Source organism: Phascolarctos cinereus, unplaced genomic scaffold (genome assembly GCF_003287225.1).
Source record: "Phascolarctos cinereus isolate Bilbo 61053 unplaced genomic scaffold, phaCin_HiC Scaffold_4;HRSCAF=312, whole genome shotgun sequence".
In the NCBI taxonomy this organism is placed as follows: domain Eukaryota; kingdom Metazoa; phylum Chordata; class Mammalia; order Diprotodontia; family Phascolarctidae; genus Phascolarctos; species Phascolarctos cinereus.
This window is the reverse complement of record NW_027555847.1, coordinates 479,576,396-479,602,808: the sequence shown is the minus strand read 5'-3', so window position 1 is coordinate 479,602,808 and position 26,413 is coordinate 479,576,396. Positions and strand designations below refer to the sequence as shown.

Sequence of the window (26,413 nt, the reverse complement as noted above, 5' to 3'; positions counted from 1 at the left end):
ACACAACAAACAAGACTATCAGATGATAAAAAGATTTAATATAAAACCAAAGACAAAAACCAGTGAGCTCTTCCAGTCTGCCCAAAACTACAGGAGTTGAGACACAAATCTGGTTGGGTCTATACACAACAATAACAATAAAATAAAAACCTTGTAATATCTTATACAAAAAGATAAAAGAAAAAAAGGGCTTACATCCAAGAGCAACATATCCCACAAAACTGAATAAAATTCTATACTGAAAAAAATGGACCTTTTATAAAATACTTCCAAGCATTCCAGAAACAAATATTGATTCTGGGTATAATCCCTGAAACATAAACACAAGAATCATGAGAAACCCAGAATAGCACATCTATTAGGACATGAAGGAGTTAAATGACAATCAAATATTGAATGCTTAATAGGGAGAGAATACAAGACAACTGTTTGCTCAGAATCTCATGGTCTTCAAGGATCAAAGAAAGAAAAACTCTGGACCTGGGTGTGGTTTTGCCTTTTTTTTTTTAAGACCTTTTAAAAGGGAAGGAAAAAGTATCATAAATTTAGATCTGAAAGAGATCTTGGAAGCCTCATTTTATAAGTAAGGAGTGGTTAAGTGATTTCCTCAGAGTCACACAGTATCTGAGAAGGGATCTGAACCAACTCGGGTTTTCCTGACTACAAAGTCCAATGCCCTAACTTCAACATTAGAAAAATTGTTAACCAAATAGATAAAGAAGGAATTCTAACAAATTTCTTCTAAAAGACAAATATGATATTGAGGTCCAAACCAGGAAGTGATAAAGAAGAGAACTACAGACCAGTATCTCTAATGACTAGTGATACAAAAACACTGAACAAAATATTACCAAAGAAGTTACAACAACAGATTCAAAAGACTACTATTGTACATGTGCAGATCAGATTTGTATAAGGAATATGGGCTTTGGTCAACATTAGGAAAACTACAAACAACAGGCCATATTAATGACAAATACTATAAAAATCACATGGTTGTATCAGAAAAAATCTTCAAACCAAATACAACTAATTTATGCTAAAAAATACTAAGAATCATAGAACTAAACAGACTTTTCTTTAATGTAGTAAAAAGTACTTAAATCCGAAAGCTAGCATTATCTGTAGACATCTTTCTGTTAAGAACCAAGGTTAAAGCAACAACAGGAACAGGATTAAAGAAGCAGCTGGTAGCACAGTGATAGCACAGTAGTTAGAGCACTGAGCCTAGTCAGGAAAAACTAAGTTCAAATCTGACCTCAGACACTTATCAGCTGTGACCCTGGACAAGTAACTTAACCTCTGTTTGTCTCAGTTTCCTCATCTGTAAAGTGGGGATAATAATAGCACCCACCTCCAAGGGTTGGTTGTGAAGATCTAATGAGATTTTTTTTTAAGTGCTTAGCCCACTGCCTGGCACGCAGTAGTACTATGTAAATACTTATTCCCTTCCCCTAAAGCAATAATGACCATAGTTACTACTAAATTATTTGACAGCTACAGCAATAAGACAAGAAAAATAAATTGAGAAATAAAATATAAGCAATTGATAAACAAAAGTATTGTTCTTTGTAGATGACAGGACTGCTTACTTTCAGAACACTAAAAATTTAATTAAAAATCAACAGAAAAATAACTTCAATAAATTAGCAATATTATAAAAATAAACTCACAAAAACTGTCAGCCTTTCTATATATTGCTAACAAGACCAAATAAAAGAATATATAAAAATAATTTTCAAAGTAAATACAAATATATAAAGTATCTGGTAATCAATCTACCATGATACTTAGTGTTTATATGAATATAAACAACTATAAAACACTCTTTATGGAAATATAGAGGAAGACTTAAATAATTGGAAAAATATTTTTTGTTCAGCTTTCTGCCAACAGAAATATCACTAAACCAATTCATAAATGTGTTGCCATACCAAACCATGAAAGGCTTACTTCAAAATCATAACACAAATTATCCAAAGAAACAAAAGATCAAGAATCTCAAAAATAATGGGGAAAAAAAAGTAGGAATGATGGGGTCCAGGAGTGAAAAATCTCAAATTATACTATAATACAGTAACCACTGAAACTGGTACTGGTCCAGAAACTTAAAAGTTGATCGATGGAATAGATTAGGTATACAAAATCCAAAACCAACAGAACACAGCAACATAGTTTGAATGTAACACGAGAAAAAAAATACGAAATTGAAATAAGATCAAAATGTAAAATGTCATCTCATAAATAAATCAGTGAAGAGGAGAGATCTTTCACAACTATACCAAGGGACAGAATTCTTAACTAAACAGGGGTTGGATGACATGTCAAGATAAATGGATTTTTTTAATAAAAACTAAAAACTTTTGTACAAGCTAAACTAATACAATAAGAACGTGTACAGAATCCGTTAAATGGGATAAAACCTCTGAACAGATTTGTCTGAAAAAGGTCTGACAACTAATATATATGGAGAATTAATATAAATATATCAGAACAAGAGTCATTCACTAGTTGATAAATGGTTAAAGGAAACAGGCCATTTTCAAATGAAGAAATGCAAGTTATAGACCTCCACATTTTAAAAAAGAAAAGCCATCTTAACAAGAGAAATGTGAATGAAAACTAAAATTCTGCCCCACAAAATAAAGATGACAAAAAGTAAAAACAACAATAACTGGAGGGCCTGACAGAGGACAGGCACCTTACTAAAAGCACTGCTGTTGGAGCTGTAAATGGTCCAGCCATTTGGGAAAACCAAATACCACTACTATGTACAGACACCAAAATGTTCCAAGAAAAGGAAAGGATCCAAATGCACAAAAATATTTATAGCAGCACTTTTTGTTATAGTAAAGAACAAAGTGGTGCCCATTAATAGGGGCATGTGTGAACAGATTGTTGTATATGAATGTAATTGTTTTTATGCCATAAAAAATAATAATTATAATGGATTAAGAGAGGCTCAGGAACTTACATGAACTGATGCAAGCCAAAACGGGCAATACCAGGACAATAATTTCCATGATGATCACAGTATTATAGCTATAAAAGACTTGAGAAATCTGACCAATTCTATGACCAATCATGACTTCAGAATACTGATAACAAAGCATGTCTCCTATCGCTTGGCAAAGAGGTAAGAGATAAGAGACGCAGAAAGAGATACAACATTTTTAGATACAGTCAAAATGTGGACGGATGTGTTTTTTCTGACTATGTGCACTTGTTAAAAAGGAGGGCTTCTCTTTGGTTGGGGCTGGGAGATGAATTAATGAATAGTGACAAAGATGCTCCTCCAGAAAGAGTATCAATAAAACACTTTTCTAAATACAAGAAGGCAAAACTATTCAGGAACCACAAGTGGGGCAATCTTGTTACTACCTTGTTTCAAGGTAGTAGAAGGACAACTGTTTTACCATGACTGTCATTTATCTCTGCCACTCTATGTTCACTTTAAGGTGATATTCTCTTTTTGTGTGTGTGGAGGAAAGTTTTCTGACCTACTCCACTGTCTTCCTAAATAAATTCTTACTCAATTATAAAATGACACTTGCCTTTCAAAATCTTATACCCTGACTCCCTCCCATCCCTTAGTCAGAAATGATCTTCCTCTTGGAACATCACATAAACCTTGCTTTTATATCTTCATAATGCCTTTATTACTAAGTATTATAACTGCATATGTGTCTCATCATCACGCTCCCTTACCAAATTCAAATCTCCAAGAGATCATACTGTTAGTTTTGGTAACCCACCATAGCGTTACTATGTCTACTAAATTATATTTGGGGGTGAGGGAAGAAAAGGGTTGAATCTTTGTCTAATTCTATTTTAAAACACAATTATTCAATACTAATCTCCCCGATTTGCCTAAAACATATGCATTCCTATGTGTACACTTACTCAAAACCTTAAAATAAGTTAATTCAAATTAAGTCATGCTACAACATACCTAAGATCCTGGACACTTTCACCAAGTTTGTCCAAAAGAAATTTTATATCTTCACTTATATCTTCATCATCATACTTTTGCTGCTCCAAGTTCTCCAACTGTTTCAGAACTTTGCACTGAATCATAGCCAGGGCATATTCTTGGCGTGTTTCCCTTTCAATTGATTTTTCTAAAAGGTTCTAAATTAGAAAAATGTAAATTTCAAATCAGACTTAAACATAAGGAGTGAAATGTATGGAAGAGAAAACACGTAATTATATGGCATTTATATTAAGTATTAATAAATGAACATCTATTAATGAATTTGGGTGACAGATTTATAATTTGGGTGACTAATTTATATCCCATGTTATTACTAGGAAAAAATATGAAACCACGACTACCTAAGTCCAAAGTACCTAGTCAAAATTACTACACAGAGTTCTAACCTTTTAAGGAAAGGTCACATCACCGACTCTATTTTCTACCTAAAACAGACTCTCTTAGGTTCACACTTTTTTTTCCACTTTTTTTCCCCCACCATTCTAATCAAAGGCCCTTGTCATTATTATACACTAAGGGGGCTATGCCTGGTAACCGCCCTGAGGCTGTGTCACTTGTATAGCTCCCCACCACAGCTTGAAAGCCCATTATTTAAAATAATCCTTGAATTGACGTCACTGATTCACCCTGACCAATGCCACCAGATTTATCTTCTTGAAATTCTTTTCGTTATGTCACTCTCCTGCTCAAAACCCTTAAATAACTTCCTAGCACATGAGTCCATAGCGTCATGGCTAGCTTTCTATACTGGTATTCAAGGCCCTTCAAATACAAGTTCAATTCTTATCTCTCACTATACCTTAACAGAAACATCTACTTTAATTATGCTGATCTCCTTAGTGTCCCTCACCTATACAAGGCATCTTTACTTGTGGTACCTTTCATCTAAAATTGCCCTCCTTTCTCTCCTCAGATAACCTAATAATTTTTCAAAGGCCTGCTATAGCATTCATTTGACAGTACTCACATACTATAATTTAACACTTAATTATATAGTATTTGATCACTGATTCAGGTGAAATGACTCCTCAAAATATTTTCCAAAATTTTAACAAAATAACCAATAGCAAATACAAATCACTGCTAGACCTTAGTAATGTCCTGAAAAGTCTCAAATTCTGCAATAATATTAATGTTGTATATCTTTATCAGATGTGGAACCTGTCTTTCTAAACAAAAGCCAGTAACCCAAAAGAGGGAAAATATCTAATAAGGGCCACATAAGTTAAAAAAAAATGTTTAGGAAAAAAAAATCAATGATCAATTCATTTGATTTTTAAATTAATAAAGAAAATTAAAAGAAATGAATGCAAGGAAAAAACATTTTGGTTGGATCAATTAGGGGAAAAAAGGAAGAAAAAGAGAGAATGGAGGTTTATATACAGAGAACAGATTTTATGAAAAGAGTACTGCCTATATTGTGGACATTGGAGGATATTGTCACTCAGGACTTAAAAAGCTATGGTAAAGATTTACTACTGTATGCCTCAATGGTTTTGTGAACTCTTGGTATCTGCCCAAAAGGCCAGATGACATTAAATCATCTGGCAAACCAGTTAACATCAGATATTTCACATCCCCACAACATGCCAAAAGGTTAAAGCAGAGGCTAAAATTTTGTTGAAATGGCTATTCGCCTGTTGCACTTAAAAGTCTTTACATCACCAAACACTGATATCACCAATCTTTATCATTTGACAACTAAATTAATGTTTATAAATTAGCTAAAATTGTGATTTTTAAAAAATTTTTAGCATACTCTTCCCCATCTTCCCCACTCTCCCCAAAGAGAGTGGACTGTACAAAATGATGACCATTTTGTATTTTTTGTTTCATCAGCTGCACAAGAAGGAAATTCAGAAGTGTGCAGCAGATATGTGGCTCAGAACCCGGGAGTGGAATAGGATTTCAGTTCCAGCTTCCATTCCAATCTAAAGCATGCATAGAAATAGCCAAGGCAGGAATCTCAGACACAAAGGAAACTCGTACTTGTCTTTTTGAACTATCACAGCTTGCCAGCTGACTAACAGTGGCCAAGTCCTAAAAGACTCTTCTGTTGCTCAGAATCAAAACCAAGCTAGAAACTTTCAAAGCTCAGATCAGTGGATTAGTGATCAGACTTTGTGCTACATAAGACCATGTTGGAAGCACTGAAAGCTTCTTGGTCTCCAGCCTGGGCTATCCCTGAAAACCTGGAATAACACAACACTCAATACCCCCATGAAAGCAGCAACAAGACTGGCCCAGACCTTTCCTCAAGAAGTACTCAGAGCCTAGCCCTAATGTCAAGTCCAAAGTCAGAGAGTAATAAAGAACAAACAGTAATTCTTAAAGTCCCATGATAAAATGCTATTATGGTGAAAGGATGCTCAAGACCTATACTCAAAACCCAGAAGAAAAGAATGACTCTAAAACATCTACAAATAAAGTCTCAATGAAAAACTTAGCTTGGGCACAAATTCATCCTGAATTCTTGGAAGACATAAAGCAAGAGTTAAGAGTTAAAGAATATTTTTATAAATGATAAGAGAATGCTAGAGGAAAAATCAAGAAAAGAAATTAATCATGCAAGAAAGAATTGGGAAGGGAAATAACAGTTTAGAGGTACAAAACCTTGTTGGAGCCACAAACTCCCTGAAAATTAGAATGGACCAAAAAGAAGCCAATGACTCCATGAGAAAAAAAAAAATTAAAACAAAGGCAAAAGACTGAAAAAAAGGAAAGGAAAGCTAAGTCATCTCATAGCAAAAATAACTGATCTAAAAAATAGCTCAAGGAGAAAAAAATTTAAGAATTACTGGACTACCTGAAAGCTATAACCAAAATAAAGGACAAACATTATGTTTCAAGAAATCTTAAAAGAAAACTGCCCAGATGTCTTAGAACCAGAGGGCAAAGTAGAAATAGAAAGAATCCAGCTTGGAACTACCTCCTCCATTAAACAATACCCACATCCCTCATTTTAGTTCTCTGCTCTGCCAGTTTTCCTTGTACTACATTTGTGTGCTTGTGATTATTCTCTCCCTATCTATGCACAAAGCACTGTACTGGCCCCCAGTACATATGATTAAGACAGCCCCTATTATTATGGAACTTAAATTCTAATGGAGGATATGACCCACACATAATTATAATGCAGAAAAGCATATGATAAGGACATAAGAAAGGTACACAAAGCTAATTATAAATGTCTGAGAAAGAGAAAATGATTTTTGATTGGGAAAGACAGAAAAAAGTTTCACAAAGTAAAAGATATGTAAGCTAGGTCTTTAAGGATGGGCAAGATTTCAACAAGTCTGTGGAAATAAAACTTAGCAGTTTATTGTAAGTTATTATATAGTGTCTTATATTAGTTATTTCACATGATTATTTTATCTCCAGCAACATATAAAATAATTAGCTCCAGTGCTCTCCCCCAAGTATTTAGCACAGTACTAGGCAAACAAAAGATGTTTAATAAATGTTTGCTGATATATCATCACAACAGAATCCTGAAATATAGCTCTATACCAGGCCTGCACAACCTGTGGCCCACCAAAAGATTTTGGGTGGCCTGCAAAAAATGTAGAGCATGTCCTTTGGCAAGCCTCTGGTTGTGCAGGCCTGCTCTATAGCAATGCTGGTTTTAACTAAGCCACAGAATCAATTATTTCAATAAGCTACAATCATCAATACCAAAAGCAGCTAACAAAAATCACTATGAAGAAATGTCTTAGGGGCAGCTAGGCGGCACAGTGGATAGAGCTCCAGCTTTGGAGTCAAGAGGACCCGGATTCAAAACAAAACAAACAAAACAACAAAAACAAAAAAAAAAAGGCTTCATTATCCAGACTTCACCACCATGCCTCAGCTGCCTTCTCCCATTGTTGGAACCTCCATTTTGAAGACTAGACATCTTTCATTATCTGGACTCTACCACCACTCCTCTTCCCTGGCTTTTCAGTTTCCTTTACAAGTGTTGTCTTCCACCATTAGAATTTAAGAATCTTGAGGGCAGGGATTATCTTTCCTTTCACTTGCATTTTTATCCCCAGTTTTTAGAACAGCGTCTGACACACAGCAAATATTTATTAAGTTGTTCACTTACCTTAATGGTCATTTTAAGTTTATGAGCTTACTAATACTGAAGAAAATCAAATGAAGAATTATAGTAGGTATAAGGTTCTAAACAACAGAGGGATATTACTAACTTTATCTGTTATATCTTGTCAACATTCTAATTTATTTTGGGTGCTAAAGACTGACTAATCAATCCAAATATAATTCAAGTCTTAGAAAGTTTACAGAGACCTAATGCTGCTAAGAATAACTAACTGATATTTCCCAAAAGAATGTGTACAGCTAATTTTTAAAAAGTCAACAGCTACTTAATTCATTCAACTTATGGCAGATTAGCAGGCTCACTAAATTCTTTTTTTTTTAAATATCCCTAGTTCTTTTATTTTGGTTTTTCTTTTTTGGGTTTTTTTTTAGGCAATTGGGGTGAAGTGACTTGCCCAGGGTCACTCAGCTAGTGTTAAGTGTTTGGTCTGAGGCCAGATTTGAACTCAGGTCCTCCTGACTTCAGGGCTTGTGCTCTATCTACTGAGCCACCTAGCTGCCCCCACTAAATTCTTTAGCATTAAAGTTTTCCTAAGATTCAGGATGCAGTAGAGAATACAAGAGTAGACTAGTTCCGATCAGGCTCCCTAGTGGGTCTTTTTAAAAATTTAGAAGGATATCAGAATGACAAAAATTAATATACCTAAGTTTATCCTAGTGCATGGCCTCTAACTGGATAACAATCTATTACTGTTCAGTATCAAAACTTTATCCTGTATATAAAAATTATGCATGCCCACAGATATTCAGAACAGAAGGAAGGCAAAAAAAAGGGGGGGGGTTCTTTATATCTCAGGGCATATGAGATATCATCTCACATTTAGCAGAAGAGACTTAAGATCTATTGAGTTAAATGCCTTTCACTAAAATAAAAATTATAGAACTAATGAAATGTTAGAGATGGAATAGACCTCAGAGATCATTAAGTTATTTATCTCCTTTTTGCAGTTGGGAAGACAGGCTCAGAGCAATTAAATGACATTCTCAAAGCAGTACAAGAAGTTAGTGGCCAGCTTGGATCCATATCTCCAAATCTCCTGATTTCCAGTGCCATGTTCTTTGTGTTACAATACACTGCCTTCCAGTATACTGAGTGTAGTCACTTAAATAGTCTTGAATCCAGGTTTAGATCTGTTTACAAATGTCACAAAAATAATATGGCTCACATTAAATGCCAAGGTTACAATTTAATTAAAGTAATTCTGGTACAATTTAAATATTTTTAAACTGTTATACATATTAAAACTATTAAAAGAGAAATGTCAAGATTATGAGATAAAGTAATGCTAAAATCCTTGACTAGCCACAAGAGTAGCAGTCATACTTTAATATGCGGAAAGACTGAAATGAGAAGAAAGCTGTGTCCCTTATCCTCTTCACCTTTAATCTTCATTACTGATATTCCCCCAAGGAAGAGAAAGGTTCTTTCAAGTCACTATAGATGAAAGATCATAAGCCTGTCGTATATAACCTTTTGTCTTTTTTTTAACCATGCCATTTCAAAAAGCATGCTTTACATTGGACCTGTCAAGTAAGAGTCAAACAAAAATTGACTCATGTTTAAAGCTATGATTCAAACAAGAGATTTAACATTTCTCTTGCCTGGCATATCCAATTTTAGACATCTCTAAATCTCTTTATACTACGTAACTATTTTCCAAAATAAGGGCATGAGAATAAGCTTTTTTAAAAAATTACAGAAAAAAAATGCAAAGAGGTAAGATTTACTTTTTGAGAAACTATTAAATTTTCTAGTCTGTTGATATGGCTTGGGCAGTGTAATTCTGTAGCCATCATCTAAAATGATCATACTTCTTTGTACTTGTCTGATCTCTCACTCCTAGAAGCTCAGAGCACTTAAACCCTATCTAATTTCAACAGTTTTATGAACTCTTCTCCCAGCCATAGACATGAGAAAAACAAGCATAGGTTAAATGATTTTGTACTGTGGTTCAGTAGAAGCAGAATAAAATTTGGATCACCTGACTCCAATGCTCTTTCTAGCAACTAAATTTTCTCTTTTAAAAACAGATCCCAAATAATTTTGTGGTATACTATACCCATTTTTAGAATATTATAACTATTTTTAGTAAAATAAACAAAACTAATATCCATAAAGGAATAAAGGCAGTCAATTAAAAAGCAATATCAATATAGTTAAAAAGAAAACTGTTACCCTTTGAAAACAATGAATCTAAAGTGGATTCTTAGATAAATGGCTTAACATGAATATTTTAGGATCTCTAAAAAAAGTAATAGAGTTAAGATGGACTTTTTGTAATAAACCGCTTCAGACTAAAGATTGCTGCATTTCGCTTTCTCCTTAGAAAGAACTTTCAAACACATCAAATTTGAAATCAAGTACTGAGATTAAAAATATAGGAACCATATGATGAGAAATATGTTCTGCATATTTTTATTTTCTTCCATTCTGTTCTTTCATTACAATTAGACCTATACAACAGTGGAACAGGATGCCCCTGGGAGGTGATAAGTTCTCCATCACCACTTGGAAGTCTCCAACAAAATTCTAGCTGACCACTTAATTAGGTATGTTGCAGAGGGGATTTTGTTTAAGGTATACATTGAATTAAATCATTCCCTGAGGTCCCTTCCAACTCTGAGATTCATTACTATCACAATGTTACCACAATCAAAGACTTACCCGGAATGCAGCAAGAATGATTCTAGTTACTTTTTCTTTAACAGATTCTTGAAGGATATCAGACAGAACAGGAATAATGTTATATCGACGAAGATGTTCACACATTTGGGGGCTAAATGCCAGTAGCCATATTGAGAAAATCATTTGATACTGGAGTTGGAAGCCACATTTGTTACTCAAAACTCCCATTATACTAAAAAATAAACATATTTTTAAAATTATGGTAAGCTATAAAACAAAGGAAAATCATATTTAAGTATAATAGCTAATAAAACAAATCACCACAAATTACATTCACACAGTTTTTTCCCTCCTCTCAGCAATACAGATTAAACAGCGAAGAGCCCACTTATTGAGGGCCAGCTTGAGTTCCAGCCTCAAATTGTGTTCTCGCTCTAGACTCAGTCTAGGAAACAGGGGCAGTGACAAGGTTACAAAACCCTGGATCCTGGCTCCCTCACTGCTTTCAAGTGCCCTCTCCCCAAAACTACTGCTGACCATGTGGAGCAACAGTCACCTAGCTGTCTGTCCCTGAAGAGATGTAATCTCATCAACTTTCACTGCTTCACTTATCAGAGCTATGTACATGACTGACCAATCTCTATCTCTCAACTTCTTCCCAAGAGTTTCAGTTCTGAATTTCCAACTACCAACTAAATAAATGTACTACTGCATTTCAAGCTTCATGTTAAAAACTACACTCATCATCTCACAAAAACCTGCCCCTCATTTTAAGTTTACTGTCATTTTTCCAGTCACTCAAGTTCAAACCTTGGAGTTACTTTTGACATTCCATCTCCCTCATCCCCTTTCAGTCACATGCCAATTCTTATTGTTTCTACTTGTGAAAAAGATATTTAATCTATTGTCAATTCTTCACATCTACCACCTTAGTTCAGGATTTCATTCCCTCTTAACCAGTCTTCCTACCTCTACTCTCACTTCAGCTCATACTTCACACCACCATATATTTTGTAATCACATCCTCCTTTCCCCTTCTCAAAACCCTTCAATGGTTACCAAGTACCTACCAAAAAAAAAGTAATGAATATGAAGGACAAACAACAATAAAAACTCTTTAAATGCCTGACATTCAAGACTCTAGTAAACCTGGCTGTAGTCTACCATTCCAGCCTATTATTTCACTTTACATTAATCTCCACCCATTCTGCATTCCAGCCAAAACAGACTTGTTGCTTATCCTCCATTCTAATTATGCCTCTATGCCTTTAAAATCCCACATCCCACCTCTGCTTTTTAAATCCTTCCCTTCTGTCAAATTTCAGCAACCAGAAGGGACCTCTGAGGCCATCTAGTCCACTTCTACAACACTTTAATCAAGTGGTCTTTCCATCTCCATTTGAAAGTGGATAAAGTACTGGACTTAAGACTTATGAAGAACTGTGTACAAATCGCTCCTCAGACTCCGTGACCCTGTGAAAGCCATTTAACTTAATCTGTGTCTCAACTTCCTCACCTGTAAAATGGCAGTTTGACTAGAGAGGTCCTACAGGTCTCTCTTCAAGCTCCAATAAATCTATGACCCTCTAAACTATGGAGAAACTATAATCTCCCAAAACAACTCATTCACTTCAGGAACATTCTAAACGTTGGAAAGTTTTTCTTTATATCATATCTAAATCTGCCTCCTGCAAACTTCTGCTCAATGCTCCTAATTCTGCCCCCTCTGAAGTCAAACAGAACCAGTCTAACTCATCTTATAAAATAACTATTTTGGAATCCCTAGCACCTAGCACAGTGCTTGGCACATAGCAGATACTTAATATATGCTTAATGATTTGAAGACAGTTGTCAGGTTCTCTTCCGCATAGTCCCCTTCCAGGCTAAACACCTTGATTTCATCTAGCTAATCCTCATGTTAGGTGCACTCTTCTGGATGAACTCCTGCTTGTCTATGTCTTTAAAAAAATATGGTGCCCATAAGTGAACACAGTACTCTAGACTGGGGCAGAATATAAAACACATTATGCTTCTTTCAAAGCAGACTACGACACACCATTATCTCTGGATGCTATAATGTCACACTGCTGATTTACACTGAGCTTCATTCTACTAAAACCCCCAGCTCAGGTTCTACCTCATCTAACCTTCACATAATTCTCCAGCTGAGAAAGTGAGCTCTCCTTCCTCAGTTTCCCAGAGAACTTTGTATGATCTTCACACTTTGGTATTCATTGCCTAATCTGTATTATAGTTGAGTGGGTAATGTCATCTTTTCTCTCTCTAGCTTCAAAACACATGGCCAAATTGCCTAGAAGATAAATAACAAATACTGGTTGAAGAGAACTGAAAAAGGCATGAAAATGAAACCAACATTCTAGATGTTTAACTGGACCTGTTTCCCTGAAAATTATTAGCAAAAATTGCCTTATATGCTTAAAATGTCACTTTCTTTCACAAACAAAAAGATACTCACCAGTTAACCCCATCAGCTTCTACCCATGCAAAGCGATATTCATTAACACGGAGCATCAGCTGAAGACATCCAGCAACACACTGAACATACTGGGAACACTAAGTAAGAAAAAGAATGAAATCTTAAAGATAGCATAAAGTTTCAATCCATAGACCCCTGAACCTAAAAAAAAAAAAAAGCTGCTCATACACACACACTCACACATACATGTATATCTTCTAACTAGAGGAGACCTTCTGTTCTCCTTGGAGCTAGGTAATTCAATTAACTGACCTTATGGAACAATCATTCTCTCCTGGTTCTAAGCTCTTTCCACATTATTATCTGACATATTAAACTCTCGAACAATTAGAAACTATTTATATTTAAAGAGACTCAAGGAAAAGCAGGAGGAAGTACAGCTTATATGCTGTCAGTTAAGCACAGTCTTTCAAATTACCATTTACCCTGAAAAAGTGGCACTGTACAGAGATCAAACGTGCTTGTAAGGGTAAGAATTAATGATAAAATGAGAGGCAAGCAATTCTTAATGAACCTTCAAGTATAGAGATACATATAACATCATACATAGTATACAAACTAAAACAATCTGATTTTTTAAATGTTTTCTTAGCATTAAATACTCTTCTAAATTTATAAGCATGTTCTATGAATGTTTAATTCTAACAGGCTTAAAATAAGTTAATATTTATATAATTTATTCTAAAAACACTGTATACGGAACCATATTGTCATTATAGATAAAGTATACCAAATACCAAAACTAAGGCAGTGTCTATAATTCAGAGCTTTTTAAAGACTTCCTGGCAATGAACTATTTATCCATTATCATCTACTGGCCTAGCAAATTGGGCAAACCTACCTAAGTTTGGAGAGGTTCATCAGCAGGCTAGCCACAAGATGATAAATTTCTAATACATAAACATTACGTCCCTTGGTCTGACATATTTTCTCCCCTTTTGTCACTCCACTACCCATTTGGTATTCTACCAGGCTGCTACTTTCCACTCAGGGACATCTACTCCCTAGGTGAATGAAATCACACTCTCTTAAACAAAACATAATGATAGTCAAATTTGTCCAGAGGTACCACTGCCCATACCTTTACTTTTATCCATGGACTAGGCAAAAGGATTAATCAGGCAACAAACCTTCTGCCCCAGTCCAACCCCTTTTCTCCCACCCAGATGGTCAGTGTCCACTATTCCCTCCTCAACTGCCAAGCGTTCCTTTGCATTCAGAAGTGATTTGCTCAAACCATTCAGGAAAAAAACAATGACATGACATTGAGGAGACTATCCTGTACAATGCTAGAGTCAAGACGGGTTCCTTGATCAAAGAATATGATGGAAAGATAGCCATAGGGAAAGAGTCTGTCCACAGCATTATTTCATTCAAAGGAACAGCTGCTTGATGATAAGCATTAATATGGTATACCCAAATATGCACCAGCAAAATTCTGTGAAGTTAATCTATGCCACAAGGATCAGCCACTGACTATCTAGGTTCTCAACCACTCACAGTAATAGTTCACTGTAACAACAGCCTAGGTTCCCCATCCCTCAGAGACTTACCAGAGACTGAGTTGAACTTGGTAGAGAACAGAATGAGACACTAAGCCTGTAACAGGCATAGCCATCCACAAACCAAGCATCAGAAAAGTTCAAAGTGTCCAAATTCTTACAAGGAGTTATACAGAATGACAATGGCAGGCAAAGGGACTCCCTGGGAATACCACCCTCAAGGTAAAATGGTAAAGATGTAGCCTGTAATTTAACATCACTTGCAAAAGCCTGTATTTCTTACTAATACCTTCATCTTGGATGCCAATGCCCTTAATCTGTATATAGAAGACTTGTACAACGATAGGAGAATAAGAATATAAATTAGTAGCTGCTGTTTCTTGTGTTTTACTAATGATGATCTTTGCCCTGACAATTCAAAGGTCTCATTATACAAAATGAGCTGATTCAGGGATATCTCCCACATAAATAACAAGTCTTTTCCTGTCAGTTTAAAATGTAATCTTTTTTTTTTCCTGCAATGTTATTTGTTGCCTGTCATGTCAAGTGCTATTAAATCTTTTCTTGAAGCATTCATGATATAAAGGCATTAGTTGTCTTCAGGGTAGTTGTTGACCTCTTCTCATTCCTTTTTCATTAATTACACTTTCCCATATATTTCTGAAGATTTTCACCTTTTCCCACCTTTGCTGTAAAGTTATCTACCATGTAGCAGAATACATAGTGATTTAATTTGATGGACCTTATCAAATTCTTCACAGAATCGTTCTACCTCTTCATACTTTGCAACTGATGATAACACAAAAGCTGCATTTATTTTCATGGTGGACTTATTGCAAATACTTACCACGAATACTGTGAATAAGATGACCAGATACCCCTGAAATGTTTCTTGTTGTCTCTATACGTAAATGCAAAACAGATTGCAAAAATGTCCAAGATCGATCTGATTCAGCACCCTTCCCAGTCCTCCAAGCCCCACCCCATGCAGTATTCCACTTGTCACAAATCTGCCATCATCAACACAGAACCACATATAAGAAATTAAATAATGTCTACTGCTCTTTGTTTCGCTGATGCTGAGACTTCTTTCATTTTTCTTTATTTCAATAGTTTCAAAGCAACTCCTACGTAGAAAGTTACACACACACACTCCTGCCCCAAAGCACTAAGAATGCCATTTGATATTATTAAGATTATATTTAATGTTCATAATATAACAGATTACATTCTATATCAGCAACCATCTTGCAAAATTTTTTTAAAAGTTAAAACTAGCTTCCAACATAGTCCTCACTGTAGCTTAAATTTTGAACTTACTAAAATTACGTTTTAATCAGGGTTTTTTTCCAGTGATTGTATTACAAACAGACACTAAAAATATAATGGAAGACAACATGAAAATAAGATTCATTCTGCAAATATCTGCTTCACAAAGAACTTTGAAGGAAAGCAACTAATATATAAAGTAGTGTCATCCTATATTACTGTGGTGCTATACTTTGAGAATGACAGCAACTCAAGAGTTTACAATAGATTCTATTTTCCAAACTACCTGCATACAATCCTTGCCAGTTCTTCCAACACAGTTTGACGGTTACTTAAAATTTTTAAAAAGGAAAAAAAACTTTCAGATTACAACTGTGCGCCTTTTGTCTAAAGATCTACCGAGATAGGAGGAGGAGCCAAGAAGGCAGAGAAAAGAGAGGAAGTTGCCCCAGCTCTCCCCAGTTTCCCTCGGAAACAATGTTAAATCAAGTCTCTAAATGAATTCTGGAGCAACAGAACCCACAAAAAGACAGAGCAAAATTCTATCTACAAAAGATCTATTACAGGAGAGGGGTTGAGGACAAGCACTGTTTGAACTTTACTCATCAGATTTGGTTCAAAGTGAGAATAACATACAAAAGACAGGAATATATCTTACTCTACAGGGAAGCACAAGGGGAAGGAAAAAAGAAAGGGGGAGGGGCTGCCAGAATGGAGGGCAGATTGGGGGAGGAGGTGGTCAAAAGCAAAACACTGGTGAGCAGGGACAAGGTGAAAGTAAAGGGGGAGAGAAAATTATAAAAAGGGGGGAAAATAAGGTGGAGGGAAATACACAATAATCATAACTGTGAATGTGAATGGAATGGATTCTCCCATAAAACAAAACTGGTTAACAAAGTGGATTAAAAAACAGAATCTTACAATATGTTGTTTACAAGAAACACATCTGAAGCAGAGAGACACACACAGAGTAAAGGTAAAAGGCTGGAGCACATTATGCTTCAGCTGAAGTAAAAAAATGATCTCAGAACAAGGCAAATGCAAAAATAGATCTAACTAAAAGAGACAAGGAAGGAAACTACAGCTTGCTAAAAGGGACCACAGACAATGAAGTAATGTCAATACTAAATATAATCACCAAATGGTAGAGCATCTAAATTTCAAAAATAAAAGTTAAATAAGTTGCAGGAGGAAATAGACAGTAAACTATACTAGCTGGGAACTCAACCTGCCCCTCTGAGAACTAGATAAATCTAACCACAAAATAAACAAGAAAAAAAATTAAGGAGATGAATAGAATTTTAGAAAAGTTAGATACAACAGACTGCCGGAAAAAAAAAATGAATGGGGACAGAAAGGAATATACCTTTTTCTCAGTGGTACACAGCACCTACACAAAAACTGACCATGTATTGGGGCATAAAACCTCACAAATGCAGAAAGCAGAAATATTAAATGCATCCTTTTCAGATCTTGATGCAATAAAAACTACATGTAATAAAAAGCCATGGAAAGACAGATAAAAGTTAATTGGAAGATAGATTAAAAATTAATTGGAAATAAAATACTCTAATCCTAAAGAATGAGTGAGTTAAACAACAAATCATAGAAACAATAATTTCATCAAAGAGAATAACAATGAGACAACATACCAAAATTTATCAGATGCAGCCAAAGTAATACTTGGGGGAAATTTAAATATCTAAACGCTTACATGAATGAAATAGGGAAAGAGCAGATCAATGAATTGGGCGTGCCACTAAAAAAGCTAGAAAAAGAACAAATTAAAAATCCCCAATTAAACACCAAATTGGAAATTCTGAAAATCAAAAGAGAGATTAATAAAATTGAAAGAAAACTATTGAACTAATAAGTAAGACTAAGAGCTGATTTTATGGGGGAAAAAACAATAAAATTGATAAACCTTTGGTTAATTTGATTTAAAAAAAGAAGAAAACCAAATCACCAGTATCAAAAATGAAAACAGTGAGTTCACCACTAATAAAGAGGAAATTAAAGCAATAATTAGGAGCCATTTTACCCAACTGTATGCCAATAAATCTGACAATCTAAGTGAAATGGATAAATATTTACAAAAATATAAATTGCCTAGATTGATAAAAGAAATAAAATACTTAAATAACTACATTTTAGAAAAATAAACTGAACGAGCCATCAGTGAACTCCCTAAGAAAAATATCTCCAGGGCCAGATGGATTTACAAGTGAATTCTACCAAACATTTAAAAAACAATTAATTCCAATACCATATAAGCTATTTTGAAAAACAGGTCAAAAAGTCCTACCAAATTTTTTTTATAACACAAATATGGTGCTGATACCTAAACCAGGAAGAGCTAAAAGACAGAAAGCAAATTATAAACCAATTTCCCTAATGAATATTGATATAAAAATTTTAAATAAAATATTAGCAAAAGATTACAGCAATTTATCACCAGGATAATATACTATGACCAGGTAGAATTTATACCAGGAATGCAGGACTGGTTCAATATTAGGAAAACTATCAGCAAAATTGACTATATCAACAACAAAATCAACAGAAAGCATATGATATCGCAATAGATGCAGAAAAGGCCTTCAGAAAAAAATACATAACTTATAACTATTAAAAACACTAGAGAATACAGGAATAAATGGAGCTTTCCTTAAAATGATAAGTAATATTTATCTAAAACCATCAGTAGCATTATCTACAATGGGAATAAGCCTTCCCAATATGATCAGGGGTGAAACAAGGATGTCCATTATCACCACTATTACACAGTATTGTACTAGAAATGTTAGCTTTAGCAGTAAAAGGAGAAAAAGAAATGAAAGGAGTCAGATAGGCAATGAGGAAACAAACCTATCACTCTATGCAGATGATACGATAGTATACTTAGAGAATTCAAGGGAATAAACTAAAAAACTACTTGAAATAATTAACAACTTTAGCAAAGTTGCAGGATATAAAATAAACCCACATAAATCATCAGTATTTCTATATATTACCAACAAAGCTCACCAAGAAGATTTAGAAAGAAAAATTCCATTTAAGTAACTGTAGACAATATAAAATATCTGGGAGTCTACCTGCTGAGACAAACCCAGGAACCACATGAACACAAAAACTTTTCACACAGATAAAGTCAGATCTAAACAACTAGAAAAATATAAATTGCTCATGGATGGGTAGGCCAAGCTAATATAGTAAAAATGACAATTCTACCTAAATTAATTTATTCCATACCAATCAAACTACCAAAAAATTATTTTATAGAGCTAGGAAAAATAATGACAAAATTCGTCTGGAAGGACAAAAGGTCAAGAATATCAAAGGAATTAATGGAACAAATGCAAAGCAAGGTGGCCTAGCCACACCAGATCTAAAACTATAGTATAAAGCAGCAATTATGAAAACTATTTTGTACTAGCTAAGAAATAGAGTGGTGGCTCAGTGGAACAGATTAGGCACACAAGACAGTAGTAAATGACTAGAGTAACCTACTGCCTGATAAACACAAAGACTCCAGCTTCTGGTATAAGAAATCACTATCTGACAAAAACTGCTAAGAAAATTGGGAAATAATATGGCAGAAACTAGGCACAGACCAACATATCACATTACATATCAAGATAAAGTCAAAATGGGTACATGATTTAGACATAAAGGGTAATACCATAAGCAAAGTAGGAGAGCAAGGAATAATTTGCCCGTCAGATCTACAGAGAGGGAAGAATTTGTGACCAAAATAGAAATAGAGAACATTATGAAATGCAAAATGGATAATTTTTATTACATTAAATTCAAAGGGGTTTGCACAAACAAAACCAATGCAACCAAGATTAGAAAAAAAGCAGAAAGCTGGAGGAAAAAATTTCCAGTAAGTGTTTCTGATGAGGGCCTCATTTCTACAATATATAGAGAACTGAGTCATATTTATAAGAATACAAGTCATTCCCCAATTGATAAATGGTCAAAGGACGTGAACAGGCAGTTTTCAGATGAAGAAATTAAAGCTATCTATGGTCATATTAAAAAAATGCTCTAAATCACTACTGATAAGAAAAATGCAAATTAAAACAACTCGGAGGTACCACCTCACACCTATCAGATCAGCCAATATGACAGAACGGGAAAATGATAAACGTTGGAGAAGATGTGGCAAAATTGGGACACTAATGCCTTTCTGATGGAGCTGTGAACTGACCCAACCATTCCAGAGAACAATTTGGAACTATGCCCAAAGGGTAATCAAACTGGGCATACCTTTTGATCCAGTAATACAGCTACTAACTCTGTATTCCAAAGAGATCATAAAAAAAGGGAAAAGAGCCTACATGTACAAAAATATTTATAGCAGCTCTTTTTGTAGTAGCAAAGAAATGGAAATTGAGGAAATGACCATCAATTGGGGAAGGTAAATATGGTATATGAATGTAATGGAATACTACTGTGCTATAAGAAACAATAAGCAGGAAGATTTCAGAAAAACCTGGAAAGACTTACATGAACTGATGCTGAGTGATGTGAACAGGGTACAAAGTAACAGCAATATTATGCAATGATCAACTATGATAGATTTAGCTCTTCTCTGCAATACAATCATCCAAGACAAATCCAAAAGACTCATGATAGAAAATGCTATCTACATCCAGAGAAAGAACTATGGAATCTGAACACAGACTGAAGCATACTATTTTCACTATTTTTTTGGTTTTTGTTTGTTGGGGGGGGGTTTTCATAGTTTTTCCATTTTGTTCTGTTTCTTCTTTCACAACATGATTAATGTGGAAATATGTTTAACATGACTGTGCATGTATAACCTATATCAGACTGCTTTCCATCTTGAGGAGGAGACAAGAGAGGGAGAAAAATGTGGAACTCAAAATCTTATTAAAAATGAATTTTGAAATCTATCTTTACATGTAATTAGAGGGAGGCAGCTAGGAGCACCAGCCCTGGAGTCAGGAAGACCTGAGTTCAAGTCCGGTCTCAGACACTTATTAGTTAGCTGTGTGACCCTGGGCAAGTCACTTAACCCCCCACTGCCTCCAAAATTAACACACACACACACACACACACACACACACACACACACACGTAATTAGAAAAAATAAAATACCATTTACAATCAAAAAAATAATCTACCAAAGTATTATTAACATTAATTCTCTGACATAGAATATACAAAGGAAAGTTATTCAAGCAGTCTTTCATATTTAAATACTGTATATAAATGACTGTTCTTGAAGCATACAAGATGGTACATAATTGATCATGAACCACTCTAGTAAGTCCCCCAAAAAACTCTGAATTAAACATAGGCCAAGAGAAGATTAAAATGCTATATTATCCTGCAAGAGAAAAATCTCAACTACAGACCTGAAACCTGTTATTAAATTTAGCTAATGAAGCAGCACAACGTCCAGTGATTTCACTGATTAACAAAGTACCAAAAAAAAAATTTTTTAGCAGTGTGCTTAATACCTCAGAAAAGCAGATTACTTTATACATCTTAAGATATCCAGAGACCACTTAATCCTCACAGTTGAAAGTGAGATTGTTGCTTTCATATACTTAGAAAAGTACAAGCACATTTTAAAAGAGTATCAAGAAATGGAGGATGTCATTCACAACCTTAAGGCAAGTCTCTGCAACCATTTTAAAAGAATGATATGTGGCCTATCAACATTTTGAGTTCTTTTTCATTTTGTAGTATTTATCAGAATAAAATGTTATTTTATACTGACATCAAGTGGCAAAATCATGCACTGCTAATCTGTCAAAACTGCTTTCCACTTATATCTGAAAACCTGAGGCTCTGGGCTAAAAGTCTTACCAGAAGATAGAACAGATTAGCTGCCCACATGGTAGGCTTCTGACAGACACCAAAATCCAGTATCTGAAATTATCTCCCACATCTCCAGTCACCAACGTTTGAAACTTCACTATTTGAGATTTATTTCTTTGAGGCCTGAGTCTTAAGAATCTCTTATAAAAATTCAAAAATTTCAGGAAAGAATAAAAAAAATTGCCTTTATAAATGAACACATGTAAAAAGATGGCATTCCAACCTGACTGAGAGGAAAGCCTCTTCAGAAATAAAGACAAATAAATTTCCAGGGAAACTCAAAATGAAAAAGCCTAAAAAACACAAAAATCACTTGGTACTATGAACTTCAATTTTTATGAAACCAGACTAAGTGACCTCTAAGGTCCCTTCCAGATCTTAAAACTACATGTTCCATGAAATGAAGCTAAACTTCAGTTTTCTCAATTTTTAACACAAGAGATTCATCACCAAATTGGCCATTATAGAGACATTGTAATTTACATTAGTAGAAGGAAGTAATCACAGAATGATAAAACTATGGAACCCTGAAGCAGTCAAAACATTATTTATGTCATATTAGATACTCATTTAAAAAAAAAAAAAGAAGAAAAGATCTGATTATAGCACCTGTCGTCTTCATATCCATGTCTCTGGCTCTCTCTCCCTCTTTCTCTATACCTCTCCCCCCTTTTACAGCCAAGTGAGTCTTACTTCCATCTGCAAATCACAAGCTAGCAATACTTGAGAACTGTCTCTTGCCATAGAGCAGAGAGAGGAAATTATTTTATTCTTCACTGAAGCAAAAGGATGCTTCTACCAACTGAAATCCTTTCTGCTACTGGTGCCTGGTACCTATTTATTGCCCACAGTATTAACCCCGATTCTGAAAAGACCCTCCTTACAAACTAGCCTCAATGCCTGCCAGATTTGAAGTCAAGAAGTCTTTCTTAATCTTCCTGACTCCAGGCCCAGCACTCTATTCAATGGACTACCTAGCTACCCCAAACAATAACAACAAAACCAATTTCCCAGTAATCCAGCTTTGAAACAGTCATCCTAGATTCCTCACTCTCATTCACTACATGTCTACATTCAGTTGCCAAATTTTATCATTTCTACCTTCAAAACATCCCTCAGATATTTCCCCTTTTCTCCACTCCCACAGCTACCACTCTACTTCAGGCCCTTCTTGCCTCTCACATAGCCTAAAGCAACAGTCACCTAATTGGTCTCCTGCCTCAGGTATCTCCCAACTCCAATCCATCTTCAACACAGCTGCCAAGGTGACTTTCCTAAATCACAGATGACCCTATCAGCTTCTTAATCAATAATTAATCAATTAATCTATTTGGCATTTAGAGCACTTCCTACCCTTTCTTACCTTTCCAGTTTTCTTATGATGTATTGCCCTCAGAACACTCATGATTTGTGGTAATAGCCTACTTGTCATTCCTCCAACAAGCCAATATATCTCCCATGTCCTTGCCTTTGCCATAGCTATCCTCTATACTTGGAATGTTCTCCCACTTCCTTTCCACCTCCTAGAATCCCTAGATTCCTTCAAGACTCAACTCAAATCCCATTTCCTATAGGAGGCTGTCCCAGTCTCCCTAGCCACTGGAGCCTTCCTCTCTACTCTGTATATATCTTATAAATATATAGTTATATAGAATTTGTTCCTCCTATTGCCAAGAGTGGTGGCTCATGTTTGTACCTGGTCTATTGGGGAGGATGAAGTTAACAGATCTATCGAGCTCAAGCAGTTGGCTGATATGGGCCAACTCAACCAGGTGTCCACACTAAGTGTGGAACCAGTATGATAAGCCCTCAGGATCTAGGGGCCACCAGGCTGCCTGAGGGATGAACCAGCCTGAAATGGAACAACAGAGCAGATTAAAGCTTCCATGCCCATCGATACTGGGACTGGGCCCACGAGTGGCCACTAAACTTCCAGCCTAAGGAAGGTAGGAAGATGAAGGCTCAAAAAAAAAAAAGGAAGAAGAGAGATAGAAGAAATGCTTATTAACTAATTAATTTCTACAATAATTTTTTAGGAACAGAGAGAGTGTACACATCCATACATATATTCAGCCTCTACCCATACCTATAATCCCCTCAACAAAGTGGGCCATTTTTCCACCTCGCAAATTAGAGGGTTAGTCTCGTTGCTTTTTGATGCTTTCTCCAGTTCTAACACTCCATGATTGCACAATGAGGCTGCCTTAATGAAGATCTTTATACACACACCCTTTCAAGGTCCCTGTGTTGACCCTTTGTGCCTGACCATCTACATGCCTGCTTCAACTCCAAGTGCAATCAATTTCCTTGTATGAATCTTGGGGAAGGAAGGGAATAGAGAAAGAAAGCACTTGCCCAAGGCACTCCTACCCTTCCAGACACAGTTCTGAGGTATTTGGATAATTGAGTGCTAAAGATAACAAAAAGTTTAGTTGCTTTGTAATCACAGAATATCAGAGCTTCCCAGGCTCTTAAGAGATACCTAGAACAACACTTTAATTTTACAAATAAGGAAATTGAGACCTAAAGAAACTAAGTGACTTGCCCACACTCATAGTGGGAAAACAGGGACTATTATTCAGGTGTCTTGATGCTATCCAACTCAATGCTCTTTAATATTATGGATAAATAATTGACAAACCTGCTAATCATTCACTGTCCCACTATCCATAAGGAATATCATCTACAAGACAATTAGTCCAGATGCCTAAACAAATGAAGTTCAAAATGGTGATAAGAAGCCTAATGGTAGAATTTCAATATTCGACTAAGAAACAACCCAAGCAAATATTCAGCCTTGCTTAGATTTTTATGATGCAGAGATGACTTGTGGAACAGATCAAGAAGAAAGAATGATGTCTATGTGCTAAAAATAATTTATAAATATGGACTGCCAAAAAAGTTTGATTTATAGCCAAAACCTAAAGTGGATGATAAACAGATTTAAATGATGCCAAGACAAGTTAAAATAAATTGAGACCAGTCAACATTTTTTTAAAATTAAGTATCACTTATTAACAATAACAAATGTAGTATGCTAGGGCAGTGTATTAAGATGGTATAGATACTTACCTCACTTGTAGAGACCGTTCCTGTTTCAACAGCACTCCCGCTACCACTCAGTTTCTATTGCAAAATAAATAACTCATTACTTAGTTTTGTTTTTAATTTTATCCTAACATAACAATTTAGGAAAAGGAACTAAGCAAATTTTAATTTTTATCTAATTCTATTTAGTCAAATATATAACAAGGTAATGTTGCCATGAGTATAATGTAAAAAATATTCCAAAGATTTTTCTTTAAATAGTATTAAGTACTTGCAAATATGTGTATCCTTATTATAAAGGAATCATGTTATGTAGAGTAAAGCATTGTCACTGAAGTACTAAATGACAATACAGGAAAAATAAAACCTAGAGTCACACAGAATTTCCTAAGGAAAGGAAGATGTTTCTCTCAATAGGCCATGCGCTTTGAGTTAGACTTCAAGAAGTATTCAAAAATTTGTGCTAAATCAACCATGTTTCTCTCCTCGAACAGACTTGAGGAGACAATCACCTGAGATTTGGGTCAATGCCCTAGAGCTAACAACTGCCATACCAATAGTAGTATTAACAACTTATATGCAATCAAAAATTTTTTTTTATATATTTAGAAGAGTAATTGAAATGAACAAAAAATGAGCATACAAAAGGGTCATGAGAAGTTCCTTAACGAAATAAACTGGGTTTGTTTTTTATTTGCCCACAATCTTAGAAGTAGGAACTTAATAAATGTTGTTGATTGATGCCACTAAACAATAAAAGTGTCAAGGATGTGACCTTGCAATTACTTTGAATTTAAAGAATCTCTTTCATATGTAATGGTGCATTTCTAGCGTTTATGAGGAGAAAAAAAAAGTCATCCAAACCATTTAAAAGTTGTCTCCCATCTATACTATCACATGGTACTTGGAAAAAAAACATTAAATACAATTGAAAATAATTATCATAGCGATAAGCTTTAAAGACAGATTACAAAGTCGATCCTAGCACAAGTACAATGAATGCATTCTAGTAATTGCAACAATTCAATTGCAACAATTCTAGTAATTGCAACAATTCTCAAGAGACAAACAATACCCATGGCTCTAAAAAGTAAAACAGCACCCAGGTACTATGAAAAGCCATGAAGTAAGAGTAAATACAAAGAAAAAAAAGAAGAAAACAAAGAAGCTCAAAGTCTCTAATCTTTGACAGACACATGCCCTTTCAAAATGACTTCTCTAACATGAAGTGAATTCAATTCTAAGAAAAACTCTTACAGACACTGAAATTTTTATGATCGATTTTGCCAATACTATTTCATTGTTAAAAGGAAAAAAGCAAACTAGGTATGAATAACTGTAACCACAGGCTCTTACAATAACACCCATTCTCTCAGTTGTGAGTCACAGAATAAATTTTATTTCCAAAAAGTTTAAGACTAAACAAAAATGAAATGAAACCACCCAAAATACTAATTGTAAATTACAGTGTTACTTCTTTACTATCAATGTTTACTCCAAAAATTAGAGAATGAATCAA

At 35.0% G+C, this 26,413-nt stretch overlaps 1 protein-coding gene across 3 annotated transcripts in view; it reads right to left on the bottom strand.

Annotated features, from left to right (window-relative positions):
- ATP6V1H (ATPase H+ transporting V1 subunit H) overlaps positions 1 to 26,413 on the bottom strand; it is a 112,011-nt gene that overhangs the window by 57,756 nt on the left and 27,842 nt on the right. For 2 of the 3 annotated variants that reach the window (XR_013486223.1, XM_021005913.2), the window contains exons 7-10: positions 24,919 to 24,972; positions 13,198 to 13,295; positions 10,761 to 10,953; positions 3,953 to 4,131 (exon numbers count right to left, since the gene is read on the bottom strand). Coding sequence is in view for 2 of the 3 variants with exons in the window: in XM_021005913.2 (XP_020861572.1) it covers positions 3,953 to 4,131; positions 10,761 to 10,953; positions 13,198 to 13,295; positions 24,919 to 24,972 (524 nt within the window). In the remaining variant the exon portion in view is untranslated. The remainder of the gene's footprint in view (positions 1 to 3,952; positions 4,132 to 10,760; positions 10,954 to 13,197; positions 13,296 to 24,918; positions 24,973 to 26,413) is intronic. The other variant, XM_021005914.2, reaches the window with a different exon arrangement.